Source organism: Callorhinus ursinus, unplaced genomic scaffold (assembly GCF_003265705.2).
Source record: "Callorhinus ursinus isolate GAN/ISIS: 27379988/994484 unplaced genomic scaffold, GSC_fseal_2.0 scaffold32, whole genome shotgun sequence".
Classification (NCBI taxonomy): Eukaryota; Metazoa; Chordata; class Mammalia; order Carnivora; family Otariidae; genus Callorhinus; species Callorhinus ursinus.
In genome coordinates, this window is record NW_027397094.1 from 7,816,127 (window position 1) to 7,830,546 (window position 14,420).

The 14,420-nt window shown below is 41.9% G+C and overlaps 1 protein-coding gene across 2 annotated transcripts in view; it reads left to right on the forward strand.

Moving 5' to 3' along the window:
- The window catches only part of LIPK (lipase family member K), a 56,600-nt gene extending 42,767 nt beyond the window's left edge, over positions 1-13,833 (forward strand). For both annotated transcript variants that reach the window (XM_025851011.2, XM_025851012.2), the window contains exons 8-11: positions 5,005-5,151; positions 6,942-7,013; positions 9,402-9,473; positions 13,074-13,833. In XM_025851011.2, the coding sequence (XP_025706796.1) occupies positions 5,005-5,151; positions 6,942-7,013; positions 9,402-9,473; positions 13,074-13,313 (531 nt within the window). In that variant the 3' untranslated portion in view covers positions 13,314-13,833. The remainder of the gene's footprint in view (positions 1-5,004; positions 5,152-6,941; positions 7,014-9,401; positions 9,474-13,073) is intronic.
- The last annotated feature ends 587 nt before the right edge of the window (positions 13,834-14,420 follow it).

Consider the following 14,420-nt stretch of genomic DNA (forward strand, 5'->3'; position numbering starts at 1 on the left):
GATGGGTCTTGTTTTTTAATCCAATCTGATAGCCTGTGTCTTTTGATTGGGGCATTGAGCCCATTTACATTCAGGGTAACTATTGAAAGGTATGAATTTAGTGCCATTGTATTACCTGTAAGGTGACTGTTAACTGTCTGTTGTCTGTGTTCGTTTCTGCTCTTTGCTGCTTTTAGGTTCTCTCTTTGCTTAGAGGACCCCTCTCAATATTTCTTGGAGGGCTGGTTTCGTGTTTGCAAATTCCTTTAGTTTTTGTTTGTTCTGGAAGCTTTTTATCTCTCCTTCTATTTTCAGTGATAGCCTAGCTGGATATAGTGATAAACAAAATCTTAAAAAAAAAAAAGAATGAAACTGAACCCCTGTGTTACACCACTCACAAAAATTAACTCAAAGTGAATTAAAGACTTAAACAGAAGATCTGAAACCATAAAACTGCTAGAAGAAAACATAGGGAAAAGGCTCCTTGACATTGGTCTTGCCACTGATTTTCTGGACAAAACACCAAAAATACAGTCAATAAAAGCAAAAATCAGCAAATGGGACTAACTAAAAAGCTTCAGCACAGCAAAGGTAGCAATCAATATATTGAAAATGCAGCCTACAGAATGGGAGAAAATCTTTGCCAACCAAGTATCTGATAAGGGGTTAATAAACAAAATATACAGGGGCGCCTGAGTGGCTCAGTCATTAAGCGTCTGCCTTCGGCTCAGGTCATGGTCCCAGGGTCCTGGGATCGAGCCCCGCATTGGGCTCCCTGCTCGGTGGGAAGCCCGCTTCTCTCCCTCTCCCACTGCCCCTGCTTGTGTTCCCTCTCTCACTGTGTCTCTCTCTGTCAATAAGTAAATAAAATCTTTAAAAATATATATATACAAAACGCTCATATAATTCAATAGCCAAAAAGCAAGTAATCCAATTAAAAATGGGCAAAGGATAAGAACGCACATTTTTCCAAAGAAGACATGCAAATGGCCAATAGATACATGGAAAGATGCTCAACATCACTCATCATCAGGGAAATGCAAACCAAAACCGCAGTGGGGTATTGCCTCGCATTCATTAGATGGCTGTTATCAAAAAGACAAGAAAGAAATGTTGGCAAGGATGTTGAGAAAAGTGAACCCTTACACACTATTGGTGGAAATGTAAATTAGTGTAGCCCTGACGGAAAACCATACAGACAAATTAAAATGGGAAAATTTTAAATAACATAAAAAAGTCAAAAGAAAATAAGGAAATGCATTCATTTGCAACCTAGATGAAACTAGGGGGCATAACGCTAAATGAAATAAGCCAGACGGAGAAAGACAAATTCTGTACTGAATCACTTACAGGGAGCATCTAATATTAAAAAACCAATTTCATAGAAAAGGGGAATAGAATGGTGGTTAGTAGGGGCTGGAGGAGGAGGAAATGGGGAGATGTAGGTCAAAGTGTACAAACTTACATTTATAATGCCTTTTAATGTCATTATTTAATGTCATTTATAATGTCATTAAATGTCATTTAATGTCTTCTGGTATCAGTTATTCTTCAATAAAGTTGAAAATGAATGAATGAGTAAAAAAAATGGGTAAGATTTGTCAAGTTGTTTTGGAGATTCATTGAGATGATATATGTTCATAGCATCGTACCGGGCCTATAGCAGGTGCTCAGTAAGTATTGTCTAGTATTATTGAGTTTATTTTAGATTCAGCCTCAGCACTTGGTGCTTCAGATCTCCTGTTTGCCAATTACTTATCCTCTCCACCTCTCCCATCCCTTGTTTTGCCCCTGGGCATTTATGTGTTCTTACCCCTCTATTTTTTTCTGACCTATAGCTTGCTTTGACCCTTTGCTCTTTACGTGTTTTCTATAATAGTAAGCATTGTTAGTATTGTCTTCATTTTTTTCTTTCTCTCTTTCTTTTTCTTTTTTGGGGGGTGTGGGGAGGAGCAGAAGGAGAGAGAGAATCCCAAGCAGGGTCCACGCTCAGTGCAGAGCCAGAGATGGGCCTTGATCTCACGACCCAGGGATCATGACCTGAGCCGAAATCAAGAGTTGGACACTTAACCGCCTGAGCCAGCAGGCACCCTGTCTTCATATCTTAAAAGAAGAACCTGAGGCTCAAAGAGGCTAAGCACCCTGTCCCAAATGACCCAGTGAATGGGTGGTGGAACCAGAATTTGAACCCAGATCTGAGCAGGCCATCTACGGTCAATGTTCTTTCTTCTATGTAATTATTTACCCTCCTTTCCAATGCCAACCTGAAAAAGTCAGCTCTGGATCCTCATGCAGCTTTGTACACAGGGCCCAGCTCAGCAGTCCATTGAGAGCTGCATCCAGCTCATGTTCTGCTTGGCACACCATGAGACCTGGCACGGGGCCATGTACCCAGAAGAAGGGATATCTTCTTAAATTCACACAGTTATGGGAAGAGCTGATGTAAGACTGCTGTACTGTTACGTGACAAGCACACCCCCTCCAGAACCAACTTGGAATTACAGGCTCAGTCATGTTGACCGCACTGTAAGAACGGGTGTTCTATGGCTGGCTGGCCTGCATTACTATCCTCTCTTTTTAGGTTAGGGTGAAGGAGCAATTATCTGTGCCTGGGTAAATATAATGGTAGTTTTGTTGCATCGCTCATGTGTGGGGGTAGAGGTAGTGTGAAGTCAGAGACCGCCATGCTACTTCACCCTGTATTTGGAAACACCAGCTGTCAGAATAAAGAACAAGGGCCCTTTATGGCAGATATGACCTCTTTCTTCACATCATATTTTGATCGTTGGTCACATCTATGAACTGGCACTTCCTTTTCACATGAATTTTCTGCCAAGTGTGGATGATGAAGATATTGGTAATGAAAAACAAAAATGTTCGCTGATTAAAACCAGACCCTGCTATCTACTCTGATTACTTATTCATGTGTTAATCTATTTAGATTATTGCACTTGAGAATATAGAAGAGATGCAAACATTCTTTTATTTTATTTAAAGATTTTATTTATTTATTTGACAGAGAGACATAGCGATAGTGGGAACACAAGCAGGGGGAGTGGGAGAGGGAGAAGCAGGCTTCCCACTGAGCAAGGAGCCCGATACGGGATTCGATCCCAGGACCCTGAGATCATGACCTGAGCCGAAGGCAGACGCTTAACGACTGAGCCACCCAGGCTCCCTGCAAACATTCTTTTACAAGGTAAGTTCAAGGGCGCCTGTCTGGCTCAGTCAGAAGAGCATGTGACTCTTGATCTCCGAGTTGTGAGTTTGAGCCCCATGTTGGGGTGTAGAGGTTACTTAAAAATAAAATTTTGGGGGCTTCTGTGAGGCTCAGTCGGTTAAGTGTCCGACCCTTGATTTTAGCTCAGGTCACGATCTCAGGGTTGTGAGATGAAGCCGCACATGGGGCTCCACACTGGGCATAGAGTCTGCTAAAGATTCTCTCTCTCTCTCTCTCTCTCTCTCTTTCTCCCTCTCCCTTTCCCCACTACCACTCATACACGTGCTCTCTCTCCCTCTCAAAAAAGAAAAAAGAATAAGTTTTAAAAATTAAAAAAACGTTTTTTAATTAAAAAACATTTTTTAATCTTTCATGTGTCCCAGTGATTGTGACAAAATGAATGAGAGGCCAGAATGAATTAGATAATGTCTGCCATGATTAATTACTGCTTTCTAGACCTAAAGAGGTTGATCTGAACTATTTTAACACATTGTAGTCTCTCTTTCTTTCTCCTTCCCTCTCTCTGGCAGGAAGGGGTATATGAAGTCACAGTATATCACAGAGAACCTTAATATTCCATGGGATACCAAATATTCCATTAAATGAAGATGACCTTTGACCATATAAAGTAACCACTTTCCAAACTCAGAATTCAACCAACTATACCCAGTGGGAATTTACTGGTTCGAGTTCACCAAAGATACTGTGAGATCTCGTCATGCCTTAGTGCAATAAAAACCAATGCTAGTTGTTATTGTTCTTTGGTTGTAATTGGTAGTTAAAAAAGGATTCCAGGAGAAAGAGAAGCCAGTTTTTATTACTGTAAATAGAGTTTCCAAAAGGTTTAAGAATTAAAAAATATCTTTACAGGGGCTCCTGGGTGGCTCAGTTCGTTAAGTGTCTGACTTCAGCTCAGGTCATGATCTCAGGGTCCTGGGGTGGAGCGACCAGGCTTTGCGCTCAACAGGGATTCTGTTTGTCTCTCTCCCTCTCCCTCTGCCCCTCCTGCCGTTCATCCTTTCTCTCTCTCTTTCTCTCAAATAAATATATAAAATCATTTTTAAAACACTTTCATCTTTGTGTCTAAGATTATAAAACTAGTTATTGTGACACAAAGACAAGTTTCATCTTTTGTGCACAGGAATGAGATATGAATTTGTGTCCTAATTCGAAGGGATTCCTAAAGTTCAGAAGGTAAATTCCACTCATTGGCAACATTGCCTGAAATTCCACTAGTAGAGATTGATTTTGGGGGGGTTAAGCTTTTGCTTCTGGAAAAGTTAGCTAGAATATTCTGGAATGATCGTCCACTAATTATAATAGTAGTTATTGTTTGGGGAATGTTAACCAGATTCTAGAAACTGTAGTAGGCTCCTTTTAAACATGACCTATTATCTTTACACAGTCTTACATACTGCATATTAATTCTCCATTTCATTATCCATTTCTGGATAATAGAAATGAAATACTTTCTTAAGGTATAAGAGACAGAGTCCAGAATTGAGCCAAAGTATCCCTGACTCCAAAGACTTACCAGTTTCCTACAGGGTCTAGCTTTTCAGGGCCCGTTCCAAAAACACCGCACGTAGAGGATCTTGGGAAAAGGCATCAAGAGGAAAGTTGGGAAGACCAACAAGGTGGGTTGGGAGAACCAAAAACAAAATTTAACAGGCCTCTCTGTTTCACTGAGGACTAGCATAGAGCAGATACCACTGCTGTCCAGCCCTTGTCTGAGTTACCACTCACTTTCCACTCTTAGCATCCTTATCCGTGAAATTTGATGGTATCTTACATTGATCTTGCAGGCTTTATTTGGTGACAAGATGTTCTACCCTCATACAGTTTTTGACCAATTCATTGCCACCAAGGTGTGCAACCGGAAGCTATTTCGTCATATTTGCAGCAACTTCCTATTTACTTTGAGTGGATTTGATCCAACAAACTTAAACATGGTATGTGTAAGTAGTCGAAGCCAAGAAAACAATTGTTTTGTTGCACAGAGGTGAGGAGAGTTTGTACTGAATCACGTGGAAACCACATCTCAAGGGCTTTTTTTTTTTTTTTTGGTCTCCTGAATTGAAGTTACATGTTGGTGGTGTCCAGCCAAAGCTGGGGAGTCCACCTGCTTTAGTAGGAGGATCTGAGAAGAAGGCTGGGTCATTGAACATTCTCACCAACTCTTGCTGTTGGTCAAAGTGCCGCCATTGAAAAATCCTTCACTTACACTAAGGTTATGATTTTGAAATTTATCCTGCTGTGCCTAAACCCTATCTCAGACCTACTAAAGTAGAATCTCAGGGAGTAAGCTCAGGCATCTGTATTTTTTAAACCAGTTTTCCACTTTCATAGGTGATTTGGAAATTGTCATTTTGTGAACCACTTACTTCTTTAGTCCAAAGGGACTAACTATTCAAGGGACACCGAGAGGGATAAGCTGGGATTCCTGGTGAGTTCTCTCCAGCTGAAATCCTTTTCTTCCTCGGTCACCACTAGTTGACCCAAAGAGTCAGAGAGGGAGGAGGGGAAGCTACTGTTTATTTCCCTGCCAGAGAGGAGGTATCTTCGAAACCACAGGCAGGACAAAGCTGAAAAGGGCCTTCGACTATCTCACAGACTTCTGCCCAGAGCCTAGTCTCCCTCTGTTAGTGGAAGGTATTGATTGACACTTTTCTTGCTTTCAAGCAAGATTTCTAAAAGGCGGTTTATGGAAAGCATGCCTTAGTCACTGGCTTTTCACATTCCTTCTCTACATTGTTCTCAGTTTACTGATGGGAACTGTGCTTGCCCATCACTTCGATGGAAGCATATCTAGGCAGAGCTAAGTAAGAAGACCTTTAAGCACACACAATAGAGATCATTTCAAAAGCACCTTCTCGACATGGCCTGAGAGTTTGCTAAAGAAAGACTTCACAAAATGGCCCCCTTGAACATTCACTGAGGGCCTTTGTTATACATTTTTACAGTCAAATTGCCCTTTTTTTTCACTGTTGGGGACCATCCTATGGAATACTGTAGTCTCTACAGGATGTTTATCTTAGTGGAGGATAGGCAGGGATGCACAGGTAGAGTTTGTGGAACTTTGAAGAAATACACATGTCCAGAACTCACCCCTAGAGATTTTGATATTGATTCGGTAGGTTTGGGTAGGTCATGAGGGGTTGTGTGTTTTTTATTTTAAAGCTCCGTGTGTTTCTATGCTCACTTCGGTGGAAAAATATAACCATGTATACAAAAAAGATGCAATGGAAAGTATGAAAAAAATCAAGTTTTTTTTTAATCCAGAAAAAATCTAAATGTTAATGGAAGTTACAATACTGGATGGGTTACATTCGCCAAACTTTCAGAGAGCCCTGTAGAATATTTACTACATTCTTAAAATCAGAAAGCAAACATTCAGATCTTTTCTCAATGTCTCATGATAAACAGCTCTCTCGGAATGTCCTTTGGGACTTAACGCAGGGTGAGGAAGGGCACTGGGGCTTTTATCCCTTGACCCTTTGGATTCCTGGACCTGTCTGACATGAGGCTGGAGAGAAAAGGTGTGTTAGCGCCTTTGACCAGCAGGATGCCCTCTGGACTTTAGGAAGGCTGCACGGTCCAGACTAGAGCCAAGGGAGGAGAAAGTTCTTCAAGAGGGTAGGGTCCATGTTTATTCCTGAGAGAGAGAGAGAATACTCACGGTTACCTGTGGGGTGGTCACATGATTAGCCTCCAGGTGAGAAATAATCTCTTTCTTTTGCAGAGTCGCTTGGATGTTTATTTGGCCCAGAGCTTCGCGGGCACGTCTGTTCAGAACATGCTCCACTGGGCCCAGGTACAAACTTCCTATTTCTGAAATGAGGCACACGTAGATCTCTGAGACCCCTGAAGAGCGCTCTCACAGAGCCCACCACAGGGTTATGCCTGCACCTGCTGCTGTCAGGTTGATGCTTCTGGAATCAGCATCAACTCATTTTGACTTCCTGTTCTCTCTTCTGTTCATCATGTCCTCAGTAGCGTCTGGTGTATGGGCCTGCTTCCCACAGATTCTGACTGAACTCTGATTTTTGGATCCCTCCAAACTGCCTTTTCTAAGGAAAGCTTGTATTTCCTCTTTTGGAAAATTGTCAGTTCTAACAGAACTTTATATAACATGACACGGGCTATTCCAGAAAGATCTGCTCAGCCTCCCATTGGTATGTGGGCCATTTCAGAGTATGGAAATCATGCTTTATTCTGAGCAAATTAAATGTTAGAGAGGGACTAAAGTAGATTAATGGTTTCAGGTTTTATCCTCAGTTTAAATTTTTTGTGTGTTCTACTGTATCACTCAATATTCAGCAAGTTCAGAGGTAAGGCACATTCGATTGGTATAGCTTTCTGCGCCAAATATTTATGAACCTGTCTGTGTATGGGGGGAAGGGAGATACAGAGGAGGAGAAAAAGGTCTTCCCAGAGTTTAAATGTATCTGAGATCCTAGGAATCGGCACTTTAACCTCCACCCTAGTAAATTTGTTCTGCGCTTTAGGGTTGAGAAGCACGGCTGTAGATAGCCTGAAATACTAGTTGAGGATTTCTGAACTCCTTTGAAGAGTTCCGGCCCCTAGGAGATAAGCCTTCAAGTTCCTGCAGGAAGCAGGATGTTCAGGACATAGGGCCTCCTCCTGGTGAGGAGACAGATGGAGCCCGTGATGAGCATGGCCTTCAGGTTTCAATTTCACATTTACTGAACGCTTACTATGTGTTCTTGCTACTCATACATGTGATTTCATTCAGTCTCACCGAATTCTTATAACAGTCTTTCCATGGAGGCATTGAGACCCCCATTCTACAAATGTCCTCACCAGTCCCTTACTCATCTCCCAGCTGACTGCTCTTCAAAAGATCTCTTCCTCTGTGACAGGAGGTCCTCTTCAGGACAGAGATAAGTCAGGAGGATGGGGGGAGGAGCTGAGATAAAATACGAGGTCATCAGTTATGCAGACAGGTAAGGCAAGGGTGATGATGCTGATGTTGATAGTGGTAATTTTGAGTCTTCTTAGGTGTTACACACTTTATAGGCATTACCCTATTTATTTATTTTACCTTATTGCATTACCCTATTTAATCTCCACAACGCTATGAGGAGAATGGTGTCATTCCCATTTCACAGACGAGAATTAGGGAAGATAAATAACCTGGCATGAATCACAAATGCAATAATCCTTTCAGCCTGGATTCAAACCAGCTCTGTTTGCTGCTAGAACCCAAGGACCTAACTAGTCCATGATACTGCTTCCCATTGCCAAAAACCTGCAAAATTCCAACAGCAGCAGACTACTGCCTCTGTCCTTAGAAATCACAACGGGAGTAATTTTAAACTAAAAATCCGGATTAAATCAACGAGGGAGGAAAAAAAAAATCTGAGATTCAAGTTAAGAAAAAAAACCTTTGGAAGAGCGTGAGAATCATTTCATGAAGTGCTTCAGGCAGATGTGAACGTTATCTGCCCCCATCTGATACGGGTGGCAAATCACCGAAGAAGGAGCCCTTAGGCATTAGAGGCTTATGAAGGTTTCCATTCTAATAGCCGAAGCCTAAACATGAAAATGCAAATGTGGGCATGCATGTTGTCCCAGACACTGAGCCTGTGGCCACAGGACAGATAACACGGGGGCAGGCTGCTTGACCGCATAATGGGGGACAGCAACACTGTCCCTCAAATAGAAAGCACTGAGGATACTCTGAGTGAACATTCCTTTCAATAGCAACAAAAACGTTTAAGAATAAGGAATATGGTCATAATATCCTAGACCACCTGGCAAGGATAACGTCCAAAGCTGTTTGTATGTTAAAACAGTCACTTTTCAACGTAGGAGACGTACAGCTGGTGCCTTTTAAAAAAATATGAAAATTCCTGGAGCTAAGATATTCAAGAATCATTCCATCCAGCATCCTTGTGAACATTTCATAAACATTAGAACATTTAAGGACATTGCTGTCTGAGGATTTTCACGGGAGAAGTATGGGGGAGGGGATTAAAAGACTGTCAGTTCTGTGAATTAGTATACCAATATTTACCATTTATATTACTGGCTTATTCCTCTTTATTGGGTTTTAGCTCTTGTGCCGAAAGAGTGGGATGTGATGTCATCCTCTTTGTATATTTTCTGTTTATTGTCTTTCAATGTATGTTGTTTTCTTATATCACTGTAATGCATTTTTATTTTTATTTTATTATAGGCTGCTAATTCTGGTCTGTTCCAAGCTTTTGACTGGGGAAACCCTGATCAGAACATGATGCACTTTCACCAGGTACAAAGATGACAATAATCATCAGTAGCACCTGCAAGCGAACTAATAAAGTAGTATCCACTCCTCAAGCACCAACACTATGCCAGATATTTTATATCGATCAGATGTTACTTATTGGTTTCTTGCATGTTCCATATCATTACTTTTGATCCTCATAAGGACCTTACGCGGCAAATATGATTGTCTTCATTTGGCAGAGGCTCAGAGAGGTTACGTAAATTGTCAAAATTATTTAGCTAATAATGAACCAGAGGAGCCCAGGGGTTCCCGGATTTTATATCCATTCTTCTTCCACTGCTCTTACTCCTTGTCAAAGAAGAGAAACTCTCAGCACTTTGGGACAGTTCTTTGGGATGCCATGTACTACTCACTAAAAAAACAAAAACAAAACAATATATGGATCATTAAAGATAAACCAGACAGAAACATCACTCTTAGGAAGAAATACTGTTATCTGCCAGAGAATGGTGTGTCAAGATATTGCTTGACACAATCTCTGAAAAATTTGGAGCCAAAGTTCTATATTAAATGGCGATATGTTGTGTTCTATTTGTTGTTCTTTTTTTCCAGTACTTATAAGGAAATCCGTATGTGGTTTTGGCTTCGTGCTGATAGACCGAGCTCAAATTAAACAAGTAGTCATCAAAGATACATGAGTTTTTCAAGTCAGGGATATGGAAAAATTTGTATTTTTTTAAAAAGCAAATTTTCAGTGCTACCCTAACTGCAGTAGTGAAAATGCATAATTTTGGCTGGGGTGAAAAATCTGATTTTTCACCCAAACTGCTATACTTTTCTCCTGAACTGCTAGCCACACACAGACTCACCCACTATGACCAAGTACCATTTACTCTTGTAATTAACCAGTTCCTCGTCCTAGCAAGAGTAGATAGTTGCTAAAAGGAAAGTGTCTTGGATGATGAGCTTACCTGTGGGACTCACGTATCAGTTTGGTTGAGAGCTGAGTCACAGGGCTTACCATTGTGCTTGCGGATCTTCAGAAGACGGGGTGATTCAAGTTCATTTACATACTTTTGCTTGGGACTGTGGGGGAATAATGGAAAACCCCAAACAAACTGAGGCTGAACAACATGCATGTGTAAAAAGCAATCGCTTTTGTCACAAGTATACAAAAGACCCATAAATTAGACAGGCGTGATGATCAATGTAATCACCAATCCTTTATGATTACGAAAGTAAAAAAGAATTTCTTGGCCCAAAGCCAACACGCCTTATTTGCATCCTGAGTTTTCATACGCATTTTTGCTTTGCCATCTTCTGGGCCCCCTTCCATCCTTCACAGGGTCCTAAATCATTGCAGAGGGGCTCCGCAGGCCCATTCTGTTGCCATAAACCTTGCTAATATGTACTGCTCCCTCTGGGTTGTGCTGTCTGTCTATTCTTTACCTCTCTCCATCTTTGCATCCGAGTATTTGTGCTTTGTATGATCCCGCTAAGAAAATCAGAGTCAGGAAAAGCATGCCTCTTCTTTGCCTTTGGGACACTGCGCGGGCTCTCCTGAGCCCTTCTGCTCGCATGCACTGCCGGTGGTGAGCACGCATCTGCACTCACAGACTTCTCTGCTTTTCTCACTCGGTAGCTACGACTTCTCATTGACCACTTGCTCCTAAGCAAAAGGCCACGGTCTCCCAGCAGTATAGGGTACACGGGATACCCGTAAGATATATAGTAATGCAAAGACCCAGACGCCAACGCATCCAGGGCCAGTGACCTCTATAATGAGTAACCCAGTGGTCTCTGCCTGAATACGGCCCTGCTCCGAAAACTCCTGGTGCACATTCGCCAAGTCGGGGACCTCCCCCGGTGCGTTTCTGGTCTAGGAAAGCTCTCCCCAGCAAGGTTACAAGTGCCTAAGGATCTTTTGTCCGTATAACCTTTTCTTCCTAATCTTGCTGCCAAAATTAATAATGGTGTATTTTCTTTTTTAAAGATATACTTAGTTGTTTTGAGAAAGAGAGAGCACAAGCAGGAGGGGCAGAGAGAGGGGACAAGAGAGGGAGAGAATCTCAAGCAGGCTCTGCTCTGAGCATGGAGCCCGATGCAGGGCCTCAATCTTACGACTCCAGGATAACGATCTGAACCGAAACCAAGAGCTTGACGCTTAACCGAGTGTGCCACTCAGGCACCCCAACGGTGGTGTATTAATCTAATCACGCTGCCATAAAAAAAAAAAAATACTGTAGACTGAGTGGCTTAAACAATAGAAATTTATTTCTCATAGTCTTGAAGGCTGGAAGTCCAAGGTCGGGGTGCCGGCAGGTGGGGTTCTGGTGAGGACACTCTTCCTGGCTTGCCAAAGGCTGCCTTCCTGCCATGCGCTCACACAGCCTTTCCTCTGTGTTTGTGCTTGGAGACAGATCTCTCTCTTGCTCTTCCTATAAGGCTGCCAGTCCTACTGGGTTAGGACCCAGCCCTTATGACCTCATTTAACCTTAATTCCCTCCTAAGAGCCTTATCTACAAATACAATCAAAGTAGGGGTTAAGGTCTCCACATACAAATTTTGAGAAAACACAATTCAGTCCACAGACTATGGTGGCAGTCCATAATCTTCCAGTTGCAGATAGCAGAAGACAACTTTATTTTAGGTTCAGAAAATATATACTGCTTTACTGAGCTAAAAAGTGTGGTGGGAAATTCACAATAAGTGGGAACTGCAGTACTGCCTTCCGGGCTCTCCTGCTCCCTCAACCCCTCCCTCTCTCTCCTAGCTTCTGCTTGCCTATGCTTTCCCTTCTTAGGCTATTTTAAGAATAGTAGTGAAATGGTGCCTGGATGTACTTAGCTCATAGCATTCTTTCAACAGCAAACCCAAAGAAAAAGCCAGCATTTTTCTCAATTGCTCTAGCCAGAAGTTCCAAAGAGAACTCTGGCCTGGTTTTAGCCATGAGCTCATCTCTCATCCAGTCACGGAGGCCAGAAGGATGAAGGGCTGACTGACTGGCCTGGCCTGGCCTGGTCATCCTGGCCCGCTGAGGAGCTAGGGGATGGGATTTGCTGGATCCACATGAGAAAGGCTGTATAACCAGAGAGAAAGGGCAAGAGATTAATACCACAGCCCCTCTTATCTGGGACAGGCTGGCTCCTTCCTGACCTCATATTTCAGATGTTTTCATCTGTTGGTCTCAGGGCTCCCCCAAGAGCCTGCTCAAGTGTCAATAATCCCCCTAGTTGAGATTTCTGCATATGAGGAGAGGTATTTACATTTATCCAATCCATAAATACATCTATTTTGTTGGAAAAGGACATACTCCCCATGCAAGTGCTACTAGAAAGATGGTCCTCACAGAAATAAGGGTCCCCTTCCCCTAGGATTCTTTCCTATTTTCCGCCCAAGCACAAATCAGAAATAAAACAGTTGTGGTTTTTTGGTTTGTTTGTTCCCAATTTAAATTATTGCATGAAAGTGTTTTTAATTACTTTTAACATTTTAATGTTTATATATCACTAAGTGTATTCTAACTGCACACTTTGAGCATTTGAAGAACTTGCTTCACAATTAATACTGAATGTTACTTCCATAAGGTGGTTTTCTGTAAAAACTGTTTTTTTTTTCCTCTATCTCTTTAACTGTAATTAGCTTACACCTCCCGTATACGACGTTACAAAGATGGAGGTGCCAACGGCTGTATGGAGCGGAGGACATGACCGTGTGGCTGATGTCAGGGACGTTGAGAATTTACTCCCTAAAATTACCAGGCTTATTTATTACAAGTTGATTTCACACTACAATCATGTGGATTTTTACCTTGGACAGGATGCACCCCAGGAAATTTACCAAGACCTTATTAGACTGATGGACGAATATTTGCAAAATTAAATGCGTTTTCCTTTCTCTAAGCAAGTGGATTTTCAAAATAACAATGTGGCAGACAAACCCTAAGGTGATCCCTCCAGTGACCTTCACCTCCTAGTGTCCATGTGTTGGTGCAATCCTCTCTCCTTGATTATGGGAGGGCTCTGAGACTTGCTTCTGGCCAACAGAATTGGCAAAGTTGCCACATCCTTGGTTAGATCATGTTTATGGCAAAGGTGATGGGACGTCACTTCCTGATTGCATTATATTATATGAGAACTCCATTTAAGTAGACTGGAGAAGGGATTCTCCTTGTTGGCCTGAAGAAGTAACCAATATGTGCAGGAAGTCTACACGGCAAGGAATCGTGTGTGACCTCTAGGATCTGTAGGTGGGCTCCAGCCGACAACAAGCGAACAACTGGATTCTCAGTCATACAGCTTCGAGATGAATTACATCCAGATCCTGGATGAGCTTGGAAGCCCGTTAATCCCCAGTGAAGCCTCCAGTTGAGAAAGCAGGCTGGCCACACCTCGTCTGCAGCCCGGGGCCGGGGGGGGGGGGGGGGTCCCTGAGCAGAGGAAGTAGCTGGGCCATGTCCAGACTGCTGACCCAAAGCAAGAGTGAGAAAATAAATGGATATTCTTTTAAACCACCACGTTTGAGGTAATTTCTTATCAGCAATAGTAAACTACTATTGATAGTACTAACAAACTATTATTATTATTATTTTGTCTCTTTGGTTAAAAGCTTGAGAGACCCTGTTCCTTATTACCTTTATTTCCTTATTTCTCTTGTTTTGATGAAGTTCCTTAAACACTTCTTGTTTTGCAGATCTGCTAGCTATCCATTCACAATGTTTGTCTGAAAAAGTCTTTGTTTTGCCATCATTTAAGGTCGAATTATATTCCGTTGTATGTATGCATAAAGTAAATCTTCTTTATCCATTCATCTATCAATGGACATTTAGGTGGTTTCCATATCTTGGCCATTGCGAATAATGTCAGGACGAGCTTGGAAGTACGTGTATCTTTTCAAGATGCTATTTTAAATTCTTTTGAATGTATACCCAGAAGTGTGATTGCTGGATCATGTAGTAAATCTGTTTTTAATTTTTTGAGGAACTTCCAT